General features: G+C 46.6%; 1 protein-coding gene across 1 annotated transcript; it reads left to right on the plus strand.

The window, feature by feature from the left end:
* Window positions 1-1,246: 1,246 nt before the first annotated feature.
* On the plus strand, window positions 1,247-21,583 carry LOC103199194 (uncharacterized protein C8orf76-like). Its single transcript, XM_007943430.1, has 6 exons — window positions 1,247-1,363; window positions 4,082-4,177; window positions 4,944-5,087; window positions 8,863-9,323; window positions 16,681-16,813; window positions 21,374-21,583. The coding sequence occupies exons 1-6, from the start codon at window positions 1,247-1,249 to the stop codon at window positions 21,581-21,583; spliced, it is 1,161 nt and encodes a 386-aa protein (XP_007941621.1).
* Window positions 21,584-24,533: the final 2,950 nt, after the last annotated feature.

The raw sequence follows: 24,533 nt of genomic DNA on the forward strand, positions 1-24,533 counted from the left end.
GTTCTTTCCAAGGGGTGTCTTTACCTCAGGTAAATGGAGAACATGGACTTGAAATCAGGTAGACTTGACTTCGAATCTGATCTCTTCTACTCACTTACTTGGGCAATGGACCTCTCAAGTTCTGTCTTTCTACCTGTAAAAATGGGACTAATAACACCTACTTCAGAGAGAAAAATAGTGAGAATTAATTAAAATAAAGCTAATAGGGGCCCATTGAACAGCCTAAGCCATAATGTTGTTGTTATATGCCCTGGAGTCGGACCTGACTCATAATGACCCCTCCTTGGGTTTCCGAGGCAGTATCACTATGAAAGTATATTGCCCAACCTTCCTTCCCAGGAGTAGCTAGTGGGTTTGAACCACCAGCCTTCTAGTTAGCAGTCAAGCGCGTTAGGCACTATGCCACCAGAGATCCTTAGGCCATAATAGGTGCTCATTGGTTCTTCCTCTCCCCAACTCAAAAATGAATCATAAACATGTGACACAGATTTGAGACGTTCCTCTCAGCTTCTTCCGCCTCGTGCTCCTTTCTTAAATTCACCCACTCATCCATCTATTCAACAGACTTTCGTTGAGCTTCAGTGAACCAAACCCTCTCTGGGAGGTGAGTTTGTTTACAAGAGTGAAGAAGGCACTGTCTCTAACCTCCAACAGCCCACAGTGTGATAAATGCCACATGGACAGCAACAACAACCAGCCGCATAATTCATCTTGAGCAACTTAACTTCTCTAAGTACCTATTTCTTCATTTGCAAAACGGGAATCCCAGTGCCTTTTATAGAGAGAAAGTAGATAATAAGTGCTAGTTACTTCATCTAAGCCCCAGTTTCTTCAATGGGAAGCAGGTATAATCGTGCCTGTTTTAAATATGTAGTTGGGAGAGGGACAGAGTGCATATCCAGTGCTCTCAGCACCGTGCCAGGAACAGCGTGAGCACCGTCGCCTTTTAAACAGCTACCCTGGGGCCAGTGCTTTTTGATGCGTGCAGGTAAGGATCGCTCTGTCCATCTCCACACACGGAGAAATCAAGCCATCTGTTGTCAGGTTCTGCAAATTTGTCAGTCAGATAAAAATTTCGCGACTCCCAGGCAGCAACGAGCAACGTTGCCATTTGGCCCCGTCAAAGACCACAAGTCCCGGCATGCCGCGCTCTAGCCTCTGGCGATCCCGCCCCTTCCGGGTCAGCCTGCACATGGGCGCCGCTCTAAGCACCTCCTTCTGTCGTTTCTTCGGCTGCGGCCTCGCGATGGAGACCGAGTGCTGGTCGTTTGGCGGCGAGTTTGAGGATTCGATGTTTGAGGAGGGGCGCGAGCGGAGGGCTGGGCCGCCGGTGTCCTACAGGGCCAAGCGCTGCGAGCCGCAGGTGAGAGGGCGGGGCCTCCCCGCCTGGCCCCTGGCGCGGGGCGGGCCTTCTGCGGTCCTAGCCTGACGGCGCTTCACACGGCCCGCACCCTCACCCTTGCCCGCGTCAGCCTCCGGGTGTGGCCCGTGCCTCCCAGGACGTCTCTGCCATCCCTTCTCTTTGAAGAGGGGGCGTTCCCGGAGCCACATCCCTGGTCGGCCTGCTTCCGAGGGCGCGCGAGGATCCCCGCGCTGCCAGCGACTGCACTCCGCCTGCGCTCAGCCTGCACTCGCGGATCCCCCATGACCCTTTTGCCTTCCCTGACTGTGCGGCCCGGAAACCCGCCCGCCGCCCCCTTTTCAAGCCCTAATGCTGTCTACACCCCGAACGGTAACGCCCCCACAATCGGGCCTTAGATCTCCTGCCTTACTCAGTTCACTTATTTTCCCCTGCCCAGGATATCCAGCCCATGGTCGAAGTCGTTCGATCACACTTACTTCCCAAGAAACATCTTAAAGCTGCCTCCAGGAAGTCTTTTTTGATTCCTGCTTCCAATCAGGTTTTTCTGTCTTTAACAACCTCTCCCCCCCCACACACACCCCTTTTAGCTTCTGTTAAAAACTGGTCAGGAGGCCCTGAGTGGTGCTAACTAAAGCGCTCAACTATTAGACAAAGGGTGATAGTTCGAACCCACCAGAGGTACCTCAGAAAACAGGCCTGGCAACCTGCTTCCGAAGGTCCCAGCCATGAAAAAACAAAACAAACCCTAGGGAGCAGTTTTATTCTGAAACACATGGGGTCCCCATGTCCACCCAGAGCTCTGGTGGTGCAGTGCGTAAGGCATTTGACGGCTAACCAGAAGGTTGGAGGTTCAAACCCACCAGCCACTCCAGGAAAGGAGAATTGGGCAATGTACTTCCATAAAGATTCACCGCCTCAGAAACCCAAAGGGGGTGGATATGAGTCAGAATCGACTCAATGGCAGTGAGTTCGGTTTTTTGTTTGTATTAATCACTCACCACAGCCCACGTGCTAGAGGAGAACTGTGTAAAACAGCTCCCTAGGGTTTTCTTGGTGGTAATCTATGAAAGCAGATTGCCATGCTTTTCTTCCATGATGCCAATGGATGGGTTTGAACCTCCAACCTTTTGGTTAGTAGAGGAGCGCACCAGGCATGGACTTCTACCAAACCAAACCAAACTCATTGCGATTGAGTCGCATCCGACTCATAGCAACCCTTCCTTGGGTTTCAGAGGCGGTTGTTGTTATGTGCCATGGAGTCAGACCCCACTCATAGCAACCTCTCCTTGGGTTTCCGAGGCAGTATTGCTAAGGAAGTAGATTGCCCAGTCTTCCTTCTGAGGAGTGGCTGGGAGTTTGAACCACCAGCCTTCTGGTTAGCAGTCAAGTGCCTTAGGCACTATGCTACCAGAGCTCCTTCAGAGGCAGTATCACTACGGAAATAGATTGCCCCATTTTCCCTCTGAGAAGTGGCTGGTGGTTTGAACTGCCAGCCTTCTAGTTAGCAGTCAGATGCCTTAGGCACTGTGCCACCAGAGCTCCTAGTATTATAAAGCATTTAGATCCAGGGCACTAAGTGCGAACATGGGAGAAATTCTTTTCCTAACATTTTTTGTTCATTATAGCAACCCCGTGGGTGTTCTTGAATTCCTGTTTGATTACTATATTAAGTGTGTTCCTCTCTCCCACAAATAATAACTATTTATCCACAACTTGACTGTTGGAGGCTCTGTGTGCACCGTTTACATGTATGGGCCCATCTGGTCCTCTTGCACTCAGGATGCCAGGCACTCAATATTTACTGCATTTCCTTTTACTTACGTTGTCTCCTTACCCCACATAGTCTTTCAAAGCTATCTTTAACGCTTGGCTTAAAAACTAAGAGCAAGCAATGGGCTTGGGAAGCCATGAGGTGGAACATAAGCAAGCCCTGGACTTTGAGATGTTAGTTGCCGTTGAGTCAGCGCTGATTGGCAGCGTCCCCGTGCACAAGAGTACGGGAGCTGGTCCCGCGGCACCTTCATGATCGCTGCACTGATCGGACAGTGTTCAATTGGGAGGCAGAGAATTGTGTTGGCTGATTTTCAGAAGAAGATAGCCAGGCCTTTCATCTGCATCTTAGTCTGGAAGTCCTGCTGACCCCAGGCTGGTGTGTGATGTCATGTGACAAAGCTTCCAGCCTCACAGTGCGTGCAGGCTGCCGCAGTACAGACCGACAGGTGGGCCTGCGGGTTAGGCGAGAGCACCCTGGAATCACACCATTGACTTCACCACTTGCCTTTCTAGATGTCAGTTTCTTTTCTGTCGTTTAGGAAAAACAATACATGCTGGCTGAGAGTTACTGTGAGAGTGAAATGAGTTTGAGTTGGAAAAACATAGCTTCATTTTCTCCAATATGCTGTTTTCATGATCTGTAGTAGGTTTTTTCTTTTGTAGGAGAAGTTTGTGCTTTTTTTTTTTTCCATTTTATATCTTATTTTTATTTTTATTTATTTGTACACATTTTGAGTCATGACATTGACTGCTGTTCCCTGCAGTGTACCAGCTCTCTTCCCCCTTCCTCCCCATAGCAACCTCTTCCCTGTGTCCTTCCCACCCATGTCCTCCTGTCACACGAGCTAGCACCCTGTGCAAACACTGCCCTTCTGCTCTCCGTGACTGATCGCTCCAAGGAGTGTATCTGCCTGATGTAAATGTTTACTCCATATGAACGTCTAGTGGTTTTATGAAGAAACCGGGAGCAGTGATGACATTGAAGCTCTGACTGTCCAGAAATTCAAAGGGGACCTGGCCTACCGACGACAGGAGTATCAGGTATGGACATTTGTAAGACTGATGTTTGAGGTGGCCTCTTGCTTTATTGGTCACTGCGTATTTGAACGATGGTGCACTGAGTTACCAGTGTGTTGTTGGTTCAGGTGGATTTCATATTTTGTGATGTGTGTTTGTAATCTTACAGAATCCCAAGTTTCTGTTCTTTTCTGCTGGGCTTTGTAATCCGTGTGTTTCCTGTAACTTCCATATAAGGGTCTTCTGGGGGGGCGGGGGGAGGTCTGTTTCCCCCAGGTTCTGTATCCTTGTTATGCAGGAACCTCCAGCTCAGATCCCTCATAGTGTTACAGGAGCAAAGTGAAAAATTACCCCAAAATGTGTAAGAGAAGGGAAGATGCTGGTGATTGATACCAGATTGCTTTACGTGTATTGTCTCAATTAATCTCCACAAGAGCCCTGCATCATCATTTTGCTGATGAAAGAGTTAGACAGCAAGTTTAGAGGCCAAATCAAGATTCGAACCCTGGCTGTTTGGCCACAGCATGCTTCTTCTGCTAGACTGTGATGTTTCCTGTGGTAGTAGTGGCTGTACTCTTCAGCCGTTTGTTCTCTGCCTTTTAGAAAAACAGTACTGACTTTGGAATATGGTTTGCCCCTCTTCTAAACTCAAGTCTCCCTTGGACCCTTGTAGGGATCAGCTACAGCATTACCTTCCGCCTGAGAGAAAACCTTGTTCCTCTTCTGTTCTCTCCCTTGACTCTCTTCTTTTCTTCCCTTCCCCTTCTTTTTGCTCATAAACCACTGCCAGAAAGCTCTTGAGGAGTATTCCAGCGTCTCTGAGAAACTGCCGTTTACCAATTTTGCCATGAAAAGGGATGTCCAGGAAGGCCAGGCCCGGTGTCTCACCCGCCTGGGACGGCACGCGGAAGCTCTAGAGATTGCTGCCACCTTGGTGAGTGTTCCATTGCTCGTTTTCATTTGCTTTCCTGTAACAGGGATAATTCATTTGCTTGAAAAACAAAACAAAAATAAAAGACCTTCTAGCAACAAAATATGTAGGTTTGGATAAGAAGAAACTTGTCAGTAGTCTTAGGACTTTATTACGGTGAACAGTTTGGGGCTCTAGACAGAATCATTTTCTTACAACATTTTTTCCCGTTAACTCAAAATTCTTTATTGCCTGAGAATGTCATTACCGAGGTTGTACTCGGGTTAGGAATTGTTCAGGATGGAAGGATTATGAATGATCTGTTTTCTCTCTTAAAACCAAACTCAACTGCCACCCAGTCGATTCCAACTCATAGTGACTCTTTAGGACAGAGTAGAACTTCCCCAAAGGGTTTCCAAGGCTGTAATCTTTATGGAAGCAGACTGCCTCATCCTTCTCCCATGGAACAGCTGGTGGGTTTGAACCACCGGCCTTTTGGTTAGCAGCCAGATGTCTTAGCTTCTGTACCACCAGAGCACCTTATGTTTTCTCTCTTGGACTTATTTTCTAAAATTTCTGCAATAAACCTATATTACTTTATAAGCAGAAAAAAATTATGAGAAAAACATGACTACATACTTACACTAAGCAACACTAACTGGTGCTTTTTATTCGTAAATGGAATTTGCAGAATCTTTTAAGGGATAAAGGCAGTTCTTTGCAAGTCTAGATTCTGTTTGTTTTTGTTTGTAGATAAAGGACTTTACAGTTTACTTCTATTGTTGTTTATAGGTAACTTGTTTTCTTCCTCAGAGAGAATTAATGAGGCACCATGGCTCTGACCTTGAACCCTGTGGGTCTGGCCAGCCAGAAGCGGGCATGCCGTTGAGCTGTCATCGTCCGTCTTGTTAACTCTGAGAAATCCCCAGCCTTGGCTTGGCTTTGTGTGGTTCACTGCACAGGGCCTCAGCCTCTGGAATGAGAGCAAGCTTGTCTTAAGAATGTGCTGGCAGCTGTGCTTTGTTCTTTCTTTTCCTCTCTCTACTAATTGAGGGTTAACGCAGAAGCTGGTGGATAGGTTGCCTTGTTAAGGGACCGTTGGCAGTGAACTTGATGCAGTTTGACCATGTTCATCCCGCCTCCCTGGTCTGCAGTTAACAGCAGTGTTGGCCTCTCAGTGCCTGTCTCAGACGTCAGTCCCCCATCCTTTGCTCCTGGTCTGCTTTCCCACCAGCTTTCCCTTCGCATCCTGCTCTCTGCACATCATCGCTGTGCTTTGTCCTCCTTGCCCAGCCCGCTGGAGGCCGTGGCAGCTGGATTCATGGAGGGGTTAGAATCTCTGTGGTCCCTCCTAGCTCAGTAGGTCTGTGTCTGTGGCTCAGAGAAGGAGCCAGCTAGCAGGTCTCCAGGGCTTGGGATGCTGATCAATCAGAGGATCCTTAGCACCCATGTTGGGACACTGTTCCTTGGGCTTCCAAGCACCCTGATGGGGAGGCCAGTTGGGAACGTGGGCACATAGGCTGTGGGTCTCCCCCTTCTTTTGGTCTCCTGCATGTTGTCTCAGTGGACCCTGCCTGCTGCTTGGTTTTCTCCTTATCTGGTAACTCAGGCTTCTTCTTTTCTTCTTTTTTTTTTTAAGCATTTTTTCCCTACTCGAGGACCCTCTTCTTTCCTTATTAGCTCTGGCCTAGTTCTGTTTTTCGACTCAGTGGTTATTGTCTCCTCACAGTTTGTGGGGGGACAGTTCATTATACAACTTTGGACAAAACAGCCCTAAAGTGCCTGTTGGGATATGAACGTTTTATGCTTACTGCTTCTATTGAACAAAGGAGACAGGGTTTGCCTGTCCTTATGGAGCGTCACGATCTGTTGGCAAGGACAGACACTCAAGGACAGAAATGGTAAAACAAGTGAAATGTCTTCCCACCCAGTGTGGCAATGTAAAGTGTGCGCAGCCTTCCCCTTCCTGGCTCACTAACTTCCTGGGTTCTCTGCGCACGTTCCATGCTCACTGCAGTTGCCTGTGGGAGCTTGATCTGGATCCAGCAGGGCTTTCCTGAGGCTTCAGTCCACTGACAGGTGATTTGGCTCTGCCATCTGCTCTCTGCAGACTTTACCTTACAAAAGGAAGGCCTGTTTTCCCTTACACAGGTCATATTTGCCATGTGGCAAGTTAGGTAAGAGGTGGTGGCTCGGCTAAGGAGACTTGAGAAGCTGTTCTGGTCAGAAGGAAGCCAAGCAACCCCCTCTGGCCAGAAAGAGTTGGCCTTGATCAGGGAAGGCATTTGGATTCACTTATGATGCATCACGAAGCACTGAGAACTACAGGCCGCTCTATGTGAGACAAATAAGCCAAGTAAAATTTGAAACTAGAGTCTGTTCAGATCCTCAAAGAAATAAATGACCATTTGGACTTCTAGCAAGCTTGAAAATTAAAATGCAACCATTACACCTGAGATGATCAGACAGGGATCAGTGAATAGAGGTATACTCAAGACCAAGGATAGACTCAGCTAAGGCTAGTCTTGTACAGACACCAGTGATAGAAAATACCTGCAGTCCTTACAGAAACGATAGAAGACAGACACAGAGTAATCCCTCACAGACATCCCAACACTGTGGGAGAGAGATCCAATAGAGCTACTACCTCAGGACCATAGTACTGGGGTCCACCAGACTCAATTGGCACAACAAAATACATAAAAGCATTGCTCCACATCCTACATTGGTGAGTAGCGACTGGGGCTTAAAAGCTTTCAAGCAGCCATCGAGGATGCAGCTAATGGTCTCCTAGCGTCGGAAGTGAAGAGGAACACACAAAGAAAAACCAAAAAAAACAAGGGCATTTAGAAGCAATCAACCCTAGGACATGATGGCCCTCGAGACCAGAAGAACCGGATGGTGCCCGGCTACCAATGCCAGCCACTCAGGAAAGGATCAAATCTGGAGATCCAGGATAGAGTGGGAGGGAAAACGTGGAACAAAATCCAAAAACTCAATAATGACCAGAATCACTGGTCAGATGAAGTCTGGTGAGACTCCCAACACTATGGCCCTGAAATACATTCGGCGCCTGGAACAAAACTCACCCCCAGAGGCGGGCTCTCAGCCCAATGGTTAGCGAGATGTACGTGCAGACCACTCAACCCAGGATGCTGCACCCATGCACTCAATGGTAATACATCCCCTACAGCAATGAACCATGGGACACCAAAGGACCAACATTCAAACTGAGGAAATGCAGGACAAACAGGAGTGCATGATTATGAGGGGCACAGGGGGAGTGTTGCAGGGTAGGGAGGGAAGGAGACTGGGTTAGGGCTGGACATGGCGAATGGGGAATGAAACTAAATGTACACGTGACTTTGAATGTAAAACAAGCTCTTAAAATATTAAAAAAATGCAACCATTAACTCAGGATCTGAAAAAATTGTCCTGGTCTTTCTGATATCTAGCTGAAGACAATAAAGATTATAATAAAAAATGATAAACTGACATATCTTAATATTGCACGTGGTTCGGCCACAGTCACGTGGTCACTGTTATGACCTTAGGATGTTGGGGGACTCCGATGGTTTCCTAGCTGATAATGTACTTCTCTAGGCTTTGCGTTTCAAACATGTGGTCTGTTGGAATATGTTTGGTTCACTTTACTTGTGTTGATGGCTGTGAGTTTGGTTTTTTACTTGTGTACTGAAAGATAAATCTCATAACATACAACTTGGGATTTTTAGTCATTCTCGTTTTATATGGAGAGAACTTTTCAGGTTAAAGTTTCTAACCTTTTTTGTTCTTCTAGGAAAATAAAGCAACCAACACAGACCACCTGACCACGGTGCTGAACCTCCAGTTTGCCATCTGTTCTCGTTGGCAGAACTTGGAGAAGACAGTCCTCTGCCTGCAGAAGCTGATTTCTTTGCACCCGTTTAATCCTTGGCACTGGGGCCAGTTGGCAGAGGCGTACCTGAATCTGGGGCCAGCTCTCTCGGCACCATGTGCGTCATCTCAGAAACGGAACAGTTTCGCCTCAAGTGACAAAACTGTCAAGTCCTCCTCCCCTCACTCAGGAAAAGACTGCGTCTTTCCGGGTTTCCATGAAGCCCTGCCTGAGAGCTCTGAGTTGGCTGTAGAAGCCGGCAGCAGTGGCAGCCAGCGGAATGAGAGAGCTCTCCACAATTCTGAAAACTGTACGTCAGAGAGGAGAGAGGCAGTGTGGACAGAGACTCGGATGAAAGCATGTGCTTGTTTCATAAGAACCCGGTAAGCTCAGGAGGACTGACCAGCACAGAGTCAGGAGCCCAGAGCAGAGCCTTTATTTTTCTAATTTGGAGCTTCAGAGCGTTCTAGCTAACCACTCGGTATCTGTGTTTGCAGCTTTTGTCACTGCCCAGGCAGTCCTTTGAACAGGGTCTTTTTTGTATGTAAATTTAGAAACAAAACTTCATTCGTTCAAGAGTTCAGCCTGTGTCCTGGCCCAAGATGGGGTGTTCACATTGGAAAACATTATTTATAGAAAACTAAATTTCTAAAACTTTGAAGAGAGAAGAGACATTTTAAGCAAGCAATTTTTCCCTCAGATACTCCCTAGGAGTCCGCTAGGAAAGAAAATGTGCCCTCCTGTTTGCATCACTAATGATGAGAGTAAATGATGTGTAATTCATTCAACTGCATACGCTCTTGGTTTGCCCTGAGGGACTGAATGGTTTGGACCCATTCATTAAAGTGTAGGAGGTTGAGGGACAAGGAGGGGAAGACACTGGACTAATTTTATAGTTTGTGAGAGAAGAAACAGACTCACTTATATCACCCATAGCACCAAGAACAGAGTGAGGTGTTCGCGTTTGAAGTTCGGGCGAACTGGAGTTCTGGCTAACAGGCTGCAGAGAAGGCTTGTGTGTCCACTCAGCCACTGCTGATGGAGCCTTGACTGTGTCACTGTAGGGTCCCGGGTGGCAGATGGTTAAAGTGCCCAGCTGCTAACTGAAACATTGGCACCGTGAGAGGACGAGCTAGTGATCAGCTTCCAAAAATGGCCATTGAAAGCCCCACAGAGCACGGTGATACCTTAACACACACGGGGTCACTGTGAGGTGTGGTCAGCTCCACAGCAACTGTTTGTCACTCATTCAGAAGGACATTGACAGGTTCATGCTTGGTGCTGGAACCATAGACATGATTAAGAAACAGTCCCTTTCGTTGGACTACTCAGTGGATTGGGGAAAATAAACGTGTGGTCAGTGGCTGGCAGCACAGGCGTTCAATAGTATACTAGTAGTGTGATCAGAATTCTGTAGGGACCTGTTTGAGGGAATGGTTCAGTGGGGCAGGAGGGAGAAAGGAAGCCTGCACACAGGCAAGGATGCTTCTGTCAGCGGCCACTAAGCGCTAGAGGGTTTGGATACATTGTTTCATTCAGTCCTCACAACCCAAGTAGCTGTAACCACTTTAGACCCTGTGTTAGGTGCCCTCAAGTCAGCTCCTGCCCGTGGTGACCCTGTGGACAGCAGAACGAAACTGCCCAGTCCTGTGCCACCCTAACGGTCCTTGCTGTGTCTGAGCTTGTCGTTGCAGCCACTGTGTCGGTCCATCTCGTTGAGGGTCTTCCCCTCTTTCACTGCCTTCTACTAGACACTGATTTAGAACCATGCTCCAAGGGCACAGCTATAAAGTGCAGAACCAGGGTTTGGACCCAGGTTGCTGGCCCTAGAGCCTGTGTTCTGTCCAGGCTATCTTGCTCAGCCCATGTAATATCCCATACATGAGGAAGGGCACTCTAGGTAAGGAGAAAGCAGGTATGACCCAAAGGGGTGAGAGGCCTGGTGTAGCACAGTGTGGTCACGTAGTCTGGAGCAGTGAGGGTAGTGCTGGTGGCGGGAGACTCGAGGGGTGGGCTGTCAACCGTGAGTTCAGGATGGCACAGTAAGTGGACAGCAGGACTTGGCAGTCAGGTCTGATTCGGAAGTACTTAATACATTGTTTTTATGCAGTGAGTGAATCTGATCTCCACTTGCTACCTGTGTGACCTTGCACTAATTACTGTGACTGGTCGCTAGCGTCCTCATCTTGACAGATGGAGAAATGGGGAAGATACCTAAGATTGTGAGAATTAAAGTGTCTGAAGCTCAGTGGTACATGGTACAAAGCAGGCACTTGGTAAACGCTAGCTGTGTGAAGGTTTCCAATGTGGGAGTGACCTGACAGAGCTGTGCTTTACAGAGCATGGCCTGGTGGCTGAGTTGATGGACCAGAAGAAGGGGTTTGGAGCTCATGAGACCAGAGAAGAGGCTGTGGAATGACTGGTGAAGGAGAGGAGGGCCTGACCTCGCAGAGCGTGTGGGAGTAACAAGTGGAGGCCACTGCAGGACAGAAAGGAAGGGCCTGGTGACCGCTGATGTGAGAAGGGGCGTGGGTGGATGGCAGTGCCTCTCACTGGGAGGGCCCCCAGGGGAAGAACAGGCTTAGGACGGAAGGTCCTGATGGGATCCATCCAGCTGGGGTTTCCCACTAGGCAATGGGAGCCTGGAGTGCAGAAGGAGCTGGAGATTTAAGTGTCCGGAAGGAGGCTGATCAGTAGCCCAGCAGTCAGGTGTCAGCTGGTAGTGAGGAGTCTGTAGGATCACTCCTGAAAGGAGGATTTGAATGTGTAGAGGTCATTTGTGACCTCTGAACGGGCAGTATCAGCAGGGTGAGGGGACAAGGCAGATTGAAGAGGGTGGAATGAACTTATGAATAGAAGAAGCAGGTAGGTATGAGCTGCAGCTTCAAGTAATTCAAGGAGCAGAGGGAGAAAGCAGGGTTGTGAAAGGGTCACAGGTGTAACTGCTTCCAGAGGCCAGGTTGCTGACGTCAGCAGATCGAAGCAGCCACAGTGGTCTCCACGTGCATCAGGACGTGCTACTCCCTTAGGACAAAGCTCTGGCTCAAGCACACCTGAATGAAGCCCATGTCCTTCCCATGGCCTGGGAGGTGCATGAGTGCTGGCCTTGCCTGCCTTTCTCTTGTTCCAACCGTTTTTTTGTTTTTTTGATCCCTCATTGTGTCTAGCCACAGTGATCCTCTCTGTATTTTTCAAACACTTCAGTCAAGCTAGTTCTTGCATTGGGGCCTTCCCTGTCCCACAGCCTCTTGCCCAGACACTCCTGTGGTTGGCTCTGCGTCATTCGGGTCAAGCTCGAATACTGTCTCAGACTACCTTCCTTCACCACTTCATGTGGCCACTCGTCCACCCTGTCTTGAATTTGTGTTTCTTAGAGCCTCTCTCCTTCCATTCCACAGGCAGGAACCTGTGTGTTATGCTCACCAGTACCTCCCCGTTTTCTAGAGCTGTGACTGGCACATTCCTCAGTGCATGAAATGAGTGAACAGAGCTGTGGGCTTCTTGGTGTAACAGTAGGGAATCAGTGAGGCCTGAGGGACATTGAAGATATCTCCACATTCAGTACCTTATAAACAATACAAAGGCGCCTGGGGAGGAGGAGGGAGAAGAAGAGTGAGAAAGGAGATGGGTTATGATCACAGTGGGGAAGTCGGTGGTTAGGCAGTTGCAAAGTCGCCATCAGAAGCGAGTTTTGGCCTCCTTTGAGTACAGGCATAGCTCGGAGATATTGCAGGTTCCATACGACCATAATAAAGCAACTATTGTAATAAAGTGAGTCACACGAACATTTTGGTTCCCCAGTGTATATAAAAGTTACATTTACACTATACTGTAGTCTGTTAGGGAGCTCTGCTGGTGTAGTGATTAAGGTATTTGGTTATTAACCAGAAGGTTGGTGGTTTGAATCCACCAGCTGCTTTGTGGGAGGAAGATGAGGCAGTCTGCTTCCGTAAAGATTTACACCCTTGGAAACCCTGTTCCGGTTGCTATGAGATGGCAGTGAGATTTTATTTACTTAGATTTTGTAGTCTATCAAGTGTGCAGTAGCATTATGACAAAGTTTGAAATGTGAGAATCACCAAGGTGTGCCACAAGGTGTGGCAGAAACAAAGTGAGCACATCTTGTTGGGAAAATAGCACTCACAGGCTTGCTCAATGTGGGGATGCCTCAGACGTTCACTTTGTAAAAAACACGGTATCAGCAAAGTGCACTAAAAAGAGGTGTGTCTAGTTCAAGTGTGCTAGAGAATGTAGCCCAGAGAGTCTGATCTAATCCGGACTGACAGCCTGCTGGTCTGTGTGCTCGGGGACATGGAAGGGTCAGACAGCAGTGACTTGAAAAACAAATATGGACCCCTTCTGTGGGAAGAGTCTTTGATTGGAAGCTTCATTCTATTCCCTTCATATGATTTGTTTTTAATCACTTGCTCTTTGGTTAAAGGAAACACTTTAAATTTTTTTTTTTTATTGTGATTTGTGTGAAAGTTCACAGAGTAAATTTGTTTTCCTTTCAACAGTTCATACACATTTCGTTTCCTGACATTGATTGCATTCCCCACAATGAAACAGCTCTCTTCCCACTTCCCCCCTGTGGTTACCTTTTTCCAATGTCCTTCTTTCCTATGCATTCCTGCCCTGAGCTTTCTCGCTGCACAAATGCTGCCCTTCTGATCGCCCATGGTTGATTGCTAAGGAGTTCATCTCCTGGTGTAGGTGTTCAACTCACAGGCCTGTCCATTGTTTGACTGAACGTTAAGCCATATAAGTGAGCTCAGTTCCAGGCCTGAAGGGTCGCTAGCGGCTGTAGTCTCGAGGGGTTTCACCAGTCTCTATTAGATCAATAAGCCTGGTCTGTGTTTTTTTTTTTTTTTTCATGATTTTGAGTTTTGTTCCACACTTTTTTCTCCCACTTTATCCAGGATCTCCTACTTTGTTCCCTTCCCAAGCAGTTGGCAGTGGTAGCCAGGCACTATCTTGTTATTTTGATTTCAGGATCGTGGAGTCTGAGGTTCCTATCGTACACTAGTCCCTTGGACTAATTGTTTCCATATGTCTTTGATTTTCTTCATTCTTTGATCCATACAAGGAGAGACCAATTGTTGCATCTTCCATGACCATTCACAAACTCACCAACGTAGAATGTCAAACAATGTTTTGTGTACTGTGTTAGGCCAGTTGAACTAGATGTCCCCACGACCATGGTCTAAGCCCATGAGCCCAGTGACTCACTCCCTTAAGGTGTTTGGTTGTGGCTAAAAAGTTGTAACAACTTTGCCCTGTTAGCTCTGTTATACATGTGGACGTTTTTATAGCACATACAGATATGTGTGGAGAAATACCATCTGCCAGACCTGTGTATGGTGGGGGAGCTCCCTTCCACCCGCCCGTAACAGATCACTGCCTGTTCTACCTGTGTTAGGTCCATAGGCATCCATAGATTAATGTTTATTATTACTCATAACCCAGTATTGTGTATGTAAAGTATTTACCTTTCTTGGCTGTACCTCTTGGGCGTCTCTCCCATGCCTTCCTTTTCCTTAGTGTCACTGTGCTGGTCACCCGCTTTTGGTATATTGCCTTTCCCTTCACTCAAATCAGTACGTGTCTCTTACCTATCTAGCAATTTCCTTCCTTTCTCTTCTCCTCTCCTTCCATCCCTGTAAACCAACAGTTTCCTTCCGTGTACCAAACTTTCCTTTACATTTTATAATAGTGGACTTGTACAATATTTGTCCTTCTGTGGTTGACTTATTTCACTCAGCATAATGTCCTCCAAGTTCATCTGTGTTATGAGGTTTTTTGCCAATTTTTCATTATTCTTTAGGGTTGCATAGTATTCCATTGTGTGTATATACCATAGTTTGGTTATCCATTCATCCGCTGATGGGCATTTAAATTGTTTCTGTCTCTACTATTGTGAATAATGCTGTGATGAGCGTGAGTGTGCATATATCTATTCATGCCCTGGCTCTTTAGGACATACACCTAGTAATGGGATTGCTGAATCAAATGGTGTTTCTATTTTCAACTTTTTAAGGAAGAGCCATGCCATTTTCTGCAGTAGGTGTACCATTTTTGAGTCCCACCAGAGTTCCAATCTCTCCACATCTCTGCCAGCATTTGTTGTTTTCTCTCTTGTTGAACGTTACTGTATTATTGGTGGGGTGAGCTGGTATCTCATTACTTTGACTTGCATCTCTCTAATGGCTTATGATCACGAGCATTTCTTCCTGTGTTTGTTAGCTGCCTGAATAGCTTCTTTGGTGAAGTGTCTACTCATGCCCTCAGCTCATTTTTTAATTGGATTCTTTTTCTTTTTGACGTTGAGGTGTTGAAATTTTCTATGAATTTCACAGATTAGTCTCTTGTTAGCTTTGTCATTGCTGAATATTTTTCCCCGATCCATAGATTCTCTTTTTTTCTCTTTTGGAGAAGTCATTTAATGTGCGTAAGAGTAATTTTTAGAAGGTCCCAGTCATATAGTTTACCTTCTGCTATTTCTGCATTTTTGGTTATGTTTGATAGTCTATTAATGCCATATTTTAGAGCCCCTAAGTTTGCCCCTATTTTTCCTTCATAGTTTTAGGTTTATGAGCTTTATAGTTTTAGGTTTTACATTTAAGTCTTCGATCCACTGTGAGGTGGTTTTTGTGAATGGTGTGAGGTATGGATCTTGTTAATTTTTCAGCATTTTGATTCAAGAAACTCTTTGAGGTCTTGCCCCCTAAAGATTCCTTTGAAAAGCTTTGGTCTGCTGATTTTAGAAGCTGACTTTTTTTTTTTTTTTTGACTTTAACAGAAATAAATTTGTTCTCTCAAAGTTTAGGATGCTAGAAGTCCGATTTCAGTGAGCCAGCTCTCAGAGAAGGCTTTCTCTCTGCCAGCTCTGGGGGAAGGGCCTTGTCTCCTATCAACATCTATGGGCCTGGCATTCCTTGGAGAATTCCGCAAGTGTCTAAGAGGTTCTCAGGGCAGGGATCCCAGGTCCAGTGGACGTACTCTGCTCCCAGCTCCTCTTTCTTGGCAGTACTGGGATCTCTCTCTCTCTCTGCTCACTTCTCTTTCTTTTTATCTCTTGTAAAGTAAAAGGTGATGCAGGCTACATCCGATGGAAACTCCCCTTACTTTGGATCAGAACTATAACCTGAGTAAGGGTGTTACATCCCATCCTAATTCCCTTACAATTGATTAGTTGATCACATCAAAACATATCATGGGGGATGATTACATCATTACATAAAACTCACTGCTGTAGAGTCAATTCCGACTTATAGTGGCCCCTCCTTGGGTTTCAGAGGCGATATCTCTATGGAAGTGGATTGCCCACTCTTCCTTCCGAGGAGTGGCTGGTGGGTTTGAACCACCAGCCTTCTGGTTAGCAGTCACATCTCTTAGGCACTAATTGCCAGATTACATCATTACATAACTGCCAACCCATTGAGAATCATGGCCAAACTAAACTGACACACATTTTGGAGGGGACACACTCAGTCCATACATGACAACTGTATAAGTAACATTTTAAAAATATTTAGAAGCTGACTCTTAAATGTAAAGTTGGGCTGCTTGTTCAGGGTAAGAACAAATTCAGAGATTCAAATGATAGTTCCAGTGAGAAATGGGTTCCTTCTTTACTCCCTACTAGGACTCACATCCAGCTAGCGCCTGTGCTACACTCGAGCGTTTGCTCCCCGCTCCCTTTCTGTGGAGCCTACCCATGGGCACTTTGCTGTTTTCCAGGCTTCTGCTTCAGCTCACCCAATCTCAGCAAACATCATTTGCTTTGGAGAGAAACTTAAGGACTCAGCAGGAAATTGAAGATAAAATGAAAGGGTTCCGCTTCAAAGAAGAAACTTTGCTGTTGATTGCTGAGGTGAGTGTATCCCCTAGGGTTTAGGTGAAACGAAGCATTGTAGATATTTTTCCTGGTTCAGATATTTTAAAAAAAAAAAAAAAAAAGGCCAAATCTCCTCTCCTGGAAGACTTGTGTTTCCCTTCTTTGTGTATCTGTAGATCACTAACAGTTACCAAGGTGGCCTCTTCTTCATCAGTCCCTGGGGGGTGTGGAGGGCAGGGGCTGTGTCATCTGCTTGTTGGTACTCGTTACCTTCTGCCTGCTGCGATATCACAGGTGCCCAGCGCCTCTTGTGTCTCTGTGCTTAATGAGTGAGTGAGTGCCCACGTTTGTGCAGCAGTTTTACGTAGCTGAGTGCTTTCTCCATTCATCCTCATAGCAGCCTGGGAGGTAGGCGGAGCAGGGATGGAGGGATGGAGAAGGGACGCCCTGCCTGAGGTCAGGCTTGAAGTGGCGGAGCTGGTCCGGACCCCATGCTTCCAGCTCCACCTTCATTTTCTTTATGCTCTGCCTGCTGCTGCTTTGGTAGTTGCTGAGAAATGTCCTTTTTTTATTAACTTGTTTAATGAGTTGGGTTTTGGTAAAACAAGCTGTCAGAGTGTCTAGATGGCATTAGAGATGATTTCTGTGTTTAAGCTGTCCGTGCTTATTCCTCACAGCACGTCACTGAGGCTCGACAGCTCCAGAACTTTCCCACCAGAGCAACTCTCCGTGTTCTTCCAGATTTCATCCTTTCAGGATGCTTCCCTTGCTGGCTTCTTCCTCCTCCCTCAGTGACGCGCTCGTGCGCACAGCCCTCTGCTGCTGCCGGGTCGTGCTCTCCTGCTGCCTCTGTGAGCCTTTGCCAGCCCTTCCCTGTCCCTGGCTCTTTGCTTTGAGCTTACAGACATGCACAGGTACCCCGCTGCCCGTGAGGTCCCTCCTTAGTCTTTATCTTCTTCACCTTTCTATAGCACTTGTAAGTACCCTTTTTTTCCTTATCTTGACTTCTAAGAGGCCTGTTTCTCTCCCATATTTCTTACTATTCCTCTGCCTCTTGGTATTTCACTGGTTTCTTCTGTGTCCTAAGGTTAGCTAGGTTCTCTCTTCTCTTCACTTTTGGCCACAGAAATCTTAACCAGGCTTCCACTTCCACTTGTCACTTGTGCCCTGATGGCACTCTGATCTATGTCTCTAGCTCCATTTGGGGAGCACTGGTCTCTCAGCTCAGGTTGACTACCTACTGGGTGGTTCCCATTTGATTATTCTACCGTCACTTCAAGTGCAGAATGTCTGAAATGGGAATACTCGTCCATCTTCCTGTTTCGCTCCATGCCTGGCTTGGTATAGCACCTTTTACAGACTTGGCCGTGAGTGTTTGTTGAGAGGAAGCAGGAGGAGTTGGAGAGAAGCACCATTGATACGGCTGTCGTTCTTCTCTCATCCAGGCCTCAAACGTCACTAGCTTTGAGCCTCCTGATCTCTAGTCTCCTGTCTTATGCCAGCAGCAGGCTCACCTGTCCTTCAGGGCCCCCTTTCATTTCTCTCCCGCCCCTAGCACCCTCGTCCAGGCTCTGTCACCTCAAATTTGATTGCCACTGTGACCTGCTGGCTTGCCTTTCTCACTTCCTTGCTTTCTCCCCTCAGATCTGTGTGAACATTGCTGCTGGGTTAATCATCTACAACATTCCTCTGACTACGTTACTGGCTGGCTTAAAGAGTAAAGTGTGTCACTTCTGAGGCCAGGTCTAGGCTGGGCTCTCTGATGTGATGCCCCTGGCCTTCCAGATGCTAACCCCAAACTTACTACCTAGCAATTCCAGGCACAAACCTTATGCTTCCACCAGACTGACCTACCCCATATCTGACAAGCCAGTCATAGATATTCCTACCTCCACTCTTTACTCTTCCCATCCTCAAAGACCCAGCTGGACTCCCACAGCCTCCAGGAAGCATTCCCTGAAATTCCTGGTCTGTGGTAACGTCTCCTTCCACCAGATTCGGACAGAACTAATTGCTTGCGTAGATAAGTCTTCAGGCAATAAAAATACACAAGAATATGTCTTACCTTCTTAACTAGATTTTGGGCTCTTTCTAAGCGAGATCTGTCTGAAACGTCTGTGTCCTTCACTGTGCTTGGTGAACTTGCTGATTGATGGAACTTGGTAGTTCTCCACCTGGACATCTCCTGTGAAACACACGTGGTGGCTTAGACAAAGACAACATCTGGACCCTCCTTGGGATTGTACTGTACGTTTTATTTTGTACTGTTACTTTACCTAACATTGTGACGTGAGCCAGCCTAAACCCTTACATAAATAGTCTTTTAGTTCATAATTTTTAATAGCTGGATAGTTGTCCAGTTTTTGATTCAGTTCTAATTTATTTCTTTAGTCCCTTATGTTGAACATTGAACAGATACTCAGTACCTGTTTATTAAGTCCTTGCAAATAAATCACACTACATTTGTCCCTTCTATTACTAGAAATAGAATCACTGGGTCAAAGTAAATGAACATTTTAAAGATTTGAAGCACAATTCAAATTGCCATTGAAAAAGGTTAGTTGGGTCTCACCCCCTCCAGCAGTGGATGAGGTTGGTTTCCCTCCCCAGTCCCAGATAATAAGTGAACCTTGTGAAATTGTCAATATTCAGTCATTTTTACTTAAAAAAAACCTCTTTTACAGAGTTCAACTCAATGTCATTACTTCTTAAAGTCTGTACTTTTGCAGTTAAAATTATCACATTATTTGTATTAATGTTCATTGTTTGATTACTGTTAAAATGGACTTTTTCATGTTTATTGACCATTGTATTTTGTGAATTACCTGTCACGCTTTTTCTCCATGATTAGTAAGTTTCTGTGTTTCTTACTAATTTTAAGAGCTCTGTAGATCAGACTCTAATATAGAAAAAATTAAACCCCACCACTCGCTGCCATCAAGCTGATTTCCACTCATAGTGACCCCTGTTGGGTTTCCGAGGCTGTGAACCTTTACAGAAGTAGATTGCATCGTCTTCCTTCCATAGAGTGGCTGGTGGGTTTGAACTGTCAACCTTCTGGTTAGTAGTCAGATGCCTTAGACACTACACCACAGGTTAGACCTACTAATCTTTTATTTTTTTGCGGTGTTTTCTGAAGGTTGTGATATTCTGTGGCGTACAGGAATTTTAGGTTTCTTGCAGCCTGGTATTTCAGTGCGTCTTCTGAGTGTGAATGGCCTGCTTCCCTGGCTGCCCTCATGGAGTGTTACCTGGTTTGGTTATTATCATTACTCCATATTCTCTCTATTTAGAAACAGATGATTATGGTAATAAATACATATATAATGAGGAGTTAGTCATTTCCATTTTTAAGTGACATTAGTTCCATTCCCTATTGTTTTAAAACAGGTAATTTTTGTTGTTTTATTCCAGGTTTTAAATACTACATCACTGAATCAAAAAATTGATGACTTGTAAGATACACCTTTAGTTTCAGTGTCACTAGCAGAACAAAATCTCCCAGTTACCCTGTGGCCTGCCCGCATGGTGAGATACAGCTTGGGTTCAGAGATGATAGAATACAGAGTGTCTGACATTAATGACACACTGTGCTTTAACAAATGCCTGCTGCTGCCTGGCCCAGCTGTGCACAGTCACCCTTGCCGCAGACGGTATGTAGACTTGAAGACTTAAGAAGCCAGTGGAAACTACTCTTGGAGTGTGCTTCTGCCACATTGTCATTTGAGTTTTCAGACGCACGTTGACTCTCAGGGTTTGCAGGAACCTTAGAGATCGGTTAGTCCAGAGTCACGTGACTTGATTTCTCTGCACAGCATCTCTGCCAGATGGCTGCGTAACCAGCCATGCCACTTGGCATGGAGTGTTTGGGGACTTAGTTTTCCTGCACTGTCCTTCCAAAGGCGGGGCTTACTGAAGGTGGCTGACCACTTTGGGGGGTGGACGGGTGCCAGCTTTCTACAGTTTGACTTTATGGCTATTTTTGCAAAGCTCAAGACTCCAGTTTAGGATTGTGAAGACATGACCCTGAGTTCTCTGGGCCTCACTCTGACCAGCAGGGAGCAGTGTTGGGCCTTCCTTGGGTCAGCACTGCTCCAGGCCCAGAGATTGATTGGGTCACATCTACAGAGGGATGTGGTCTCTATGGATCCAGCTACTTGCCACTCGATTGTTCTTGTTGCCTTTGGTGTCTTTGGAGAACTTCCAGGAGATTGAGTCTGCCCCACACGGCAGCAGCTTTGTTGTCCCCAAGCTCTGCCCGTCCCTTTCAGCCAGTTCTACAGAGAGGGAGAACCACTCGCAGCTGTATGCTTGCCCACGGAATGTGCTCTTTGATGTAGGAAGTTTGACTGGGTATCCAGGTGGGCTGACTAGGACTGCAGGGTGACGATTTCACGGAGAGGATGAATAGACGTGTGGATAGTTACATAACATGGTCCATGCACCTCTGCTCATGGACAGACATCTATCTCTTCACTGTGTCAGAAATGTCCCCTGGCTGCCAGTGTTTTCTGCTTCTGTGGGAAAGCCTTTCATTCCATGTCTGCTGCTACTTTTAGTGGAATGTTTTTTGTTTTTATTTCCCTCCTGCTGCAGGTTATGGGAGAAGATCTCGTTCCAGAAAAAATAAAAGAGGAAGTTCACACAGGAGTGAAGTGTGTGGGCTCTGCTGCCTTGACCACTTTGGTGATTGCATCTTCAAAAGAATTCGAAGGCCGATGGTTCAAAAAGATCAAAGACCGCTGCTGTCCCATGGAGAACCAGTTCCATACAGAGATGCAAATCTTGGCTCAATGGTCCATTTAAAAACAAAGCAGAAAACACTTTATACCATATTAGTTGTCCTTATTCACTTCAGACAGGAGCCGCCGCTGGCAGCGGAATATAGTGAATTAAAAATGTTTATGTTTTATGAAAATGATTTCTCTCCTACTGCACTCAGTTTTTGGATTTTTTGTTTCCTTTTTACAGTTTTCCTATTTAAGTACTTTACTTTTTGATACCTTTAGAAGATCTCCATTGTATATAAAGTATATAAAAGAGGCTTTTAGATTTTGTGGTCTTTTTAAAATAGTTCTATACTGTAGGAGCTCTGGTAGCATAGTGGCTAAAGCACTTGACTGCTAACCAGAAGGCTGGCGGTTCAAACCCACCAGCCACTCCTCGGAAGGAAGGTTGGGCAATCCTACTTCCGTAGTGATACTGCCTCGGAAACCCAAGGAGGGGTCGCTATGAGTCGGGGCCGACTCGATGGCAAACAACAGCAACAACAACATAGCAAAACTACCCTTTGCCAGTCAAGTGGACTCCGACTCACACCCCCCGCCTCCCAGAGGACAGAGGAGAACTGCCCCATAGGGTTTCCACGGCTGTCAGCTTTACAGACCCAAACCAGATCTTTATAGAAGGAGACCCCAAACCAAACCCACTGCCATTGGGTTGATTCTGACTCACAGCACCCGTAAGAGGACAGGGTGGAACTGCCCCATAGGGTTTCCAAGGCTGTCAGTCTTTATGGAAGCAGGCTCCCTCATCCTTCTCCCACAGAGTGGCTGGTGGGTTCAAATCACCAACCTTCTGGTTAGAAGCCAAATGCTTAACCACTGTCCCACCAGGGCGCCTGTACTACAACCACCAGGGCAAGACTTTGTATTGCTTAGGTAAACAAATTAGGAATGACCAAGAATGCTCAGATATAAACCATTTCTGAAAAGGGATTTTCCTGTACACTGACAAGCCAGCCCGACAGCGTCGTGGCTCTGGCAGGAGACATCAGACATCAGAGTCAAGGACATAGGACTTGCTTACTCATGGCCCAGCAAGCAGTGTGAGCCCCGGCACGTTCAGGTCAGTGCCTTTGCCCCCAAGTCCCAGGGAGCACGTGGACGGGTCTGGAGGAGTGGCTGCCCGTGCAGCAGACTGCGTTACTGAAGAAGAGTCCTGAGCTTGGGAAACCCAAATCTTAAAGCGGCCAGTAAGCAGAGGACATGCTACCAGGCAGACACCTTTGAAGAGGCAGCATAGAACAGCCTGGCTCATAAGATGGGCGGAAATGGGGGAGACCCATAGAACGTTGTCTAACTGTGTGATCATCCCTGTCCTTCCAGCCTCACAAATCGTCGTCACAGTCTGTTACATTGCCGCTTAGGAAGGGCCGTTCCTTAACTCAGTGAGTTTTCTGGAATGAAAGAGCTCCTCTACGAGAACTTAAATTTTAAAATGAACTGAAAAGCTGCATCAAATGTCCTGCACCACTTTTCCTTGATCTTTCTCAGCAGAGGGAGGAAAATTCCAGGCCTGGGCAAAAAGGGACGTCATCAGGATGGTCCTTCCCGTCTTCCTGCTCCCTTCCCAAACAGGCAGGGTCTGAATTCGTTTATACTTTGGTAACTCTCAGTATGACTGCATTGATAGCATGACTGTCATTGCAAGTTGACTTTTACCTTTAGTGTGAAATAGAAGACTTGACGGAGAAAATGCAAGACACACAGGAGTGCGTTAACTATGAGGGGCACAGGGGAGAGGTGGTTACTGGGCAGGAAGGGGAGGAGAGTGGGTCAGGGTTGAGGATGGTAATTGGGGAGCAAAACCAAATGTACAAGAAATGTTGAATGTAAAACTGCGCTGTAAACTTGCATCTAAAGCACAATTAAAAAAAAAAAAAAAGACTTGCATGGTTAATAAACTTGGATATTAGGAACCACGGAACATGAGAACCCCTCCACATCTCCCCATTGCTCTGCCCGTCCGTTTATCCAGTCATTTAACAATCATTGGGCTCCTGTTGTGTGCCAAGCATTATTCATTTGCTGTAGAGACACCACTTATCATGGCGTTTATGGGCTAGCTGTGGATTGTGGATTGCTCAGAGTCGAGTCTAAACTCAACCTGGCTTGCCAAGCCCTTCATGATACCTTTTGACTTCTAGAGTCCCATCTCCCCCCACGTCCACCTTTAACGGTACTGTAATGTTCACCGTTAGGTGTTCACGCATGCAACTCTCAGTCTGCAGACCCTACCCCCCATTATATGGCTAATTCACGTTCATCTTTCAGGTCTCCACATAGATTTCGCTCCCCCGAAGTCTTCCTGACCCCCAAGTGGTGGTAGGTCCCCCATTTTGTGCTCCTTGAGTCCCCTTTTGCTCCCTTACTACTCTGTATGGTAGTTGCCTGTCCTCCATGTAGATTTGAAACTAAAATCAGGGACTGTAACTGTTTTGTTCATATCTGTATCCCCAGGGCAGAATACTTGCATTGCAGTAAATATTTGTGGAACAGAATTGCTGAATGAAATTGGCCAGCGTCTTGTTTGCAGGAAAGGTTAGGACCCCCAGAGCTGATGTGCTGAGGCAGTCCAAGGACCACCTGCTTCTCTCCCCGCTCACCTAGACCCCCTGGAAATGTCCGCTGTTCTAGTTTTCTCTACTTGGAACTGCCTCCTGTGCAATCCCCCAGCTGTTGAGGAATTGAACCTTCTTCTAGATTCCAGCTCTGAGCTCCCATTGGATGAGATGTGCCTGCTCCCCAGCCATGCTCAGGTTCAACTTTAATGTCATAGCACCCTGCGTGTGTGTCTTCTTTAAGTGAGTTACTGAATTACAATCCAGTCATCCATTGTGTAAGTCCTCCCTGCTAGTTCATAATCCCCATGACTGCCTCCTTGGTTTGTCCTTTCACAGCAGAGCTGAGCCTCATGGACTCGCTACGACTTCTCCTCACTCGTTGACCCCTTCCTGAGGCCTCAGGCCCTTGCA

Source organism: Orycteropus afer, unplaced genomic scaffold (genome assembly GCF_000298275.1).
Source record: "Orycteropus afer afer isolate SDZICR_OR568_19922 unplaced genomic scaffold, OryAfe1.0 scaffold00106, whole genome shotgun sequence".
Classification (NCBI taxonomy): Eukaryota; Metazoa; Chordata; class Mammalia; order Tubulidentata; family Orycteropodidae; genus Orycteropus; species Orycteropus afer.

Excerpts from the sequence above, each read along its gene's own strand:
- LOC103199194 (XM_007943430.1), top strand. The coding sequence starts at position 1,247 with ATGGAGACCGAGTGCTGGTCGTTTGGCGGCGAGTTTGAGGATTCGATG. Across the intron at positions 9,324-16,680 it reads GCTTGTTTCATAAGAACCCG|GCTTCTGCTTCAGCTCACCC; the intron begins GTAAGCTCAGGA and ends GCTGTTTTCCAG. Across the intron at positions 16,814-21,373 it reads CTTTGCTGTTGATTGCTGAG|GTTATGGGAGAAGATCTCGT; the intron begins GTGAGTGTATCC and ends CTCCTGCTGCAG.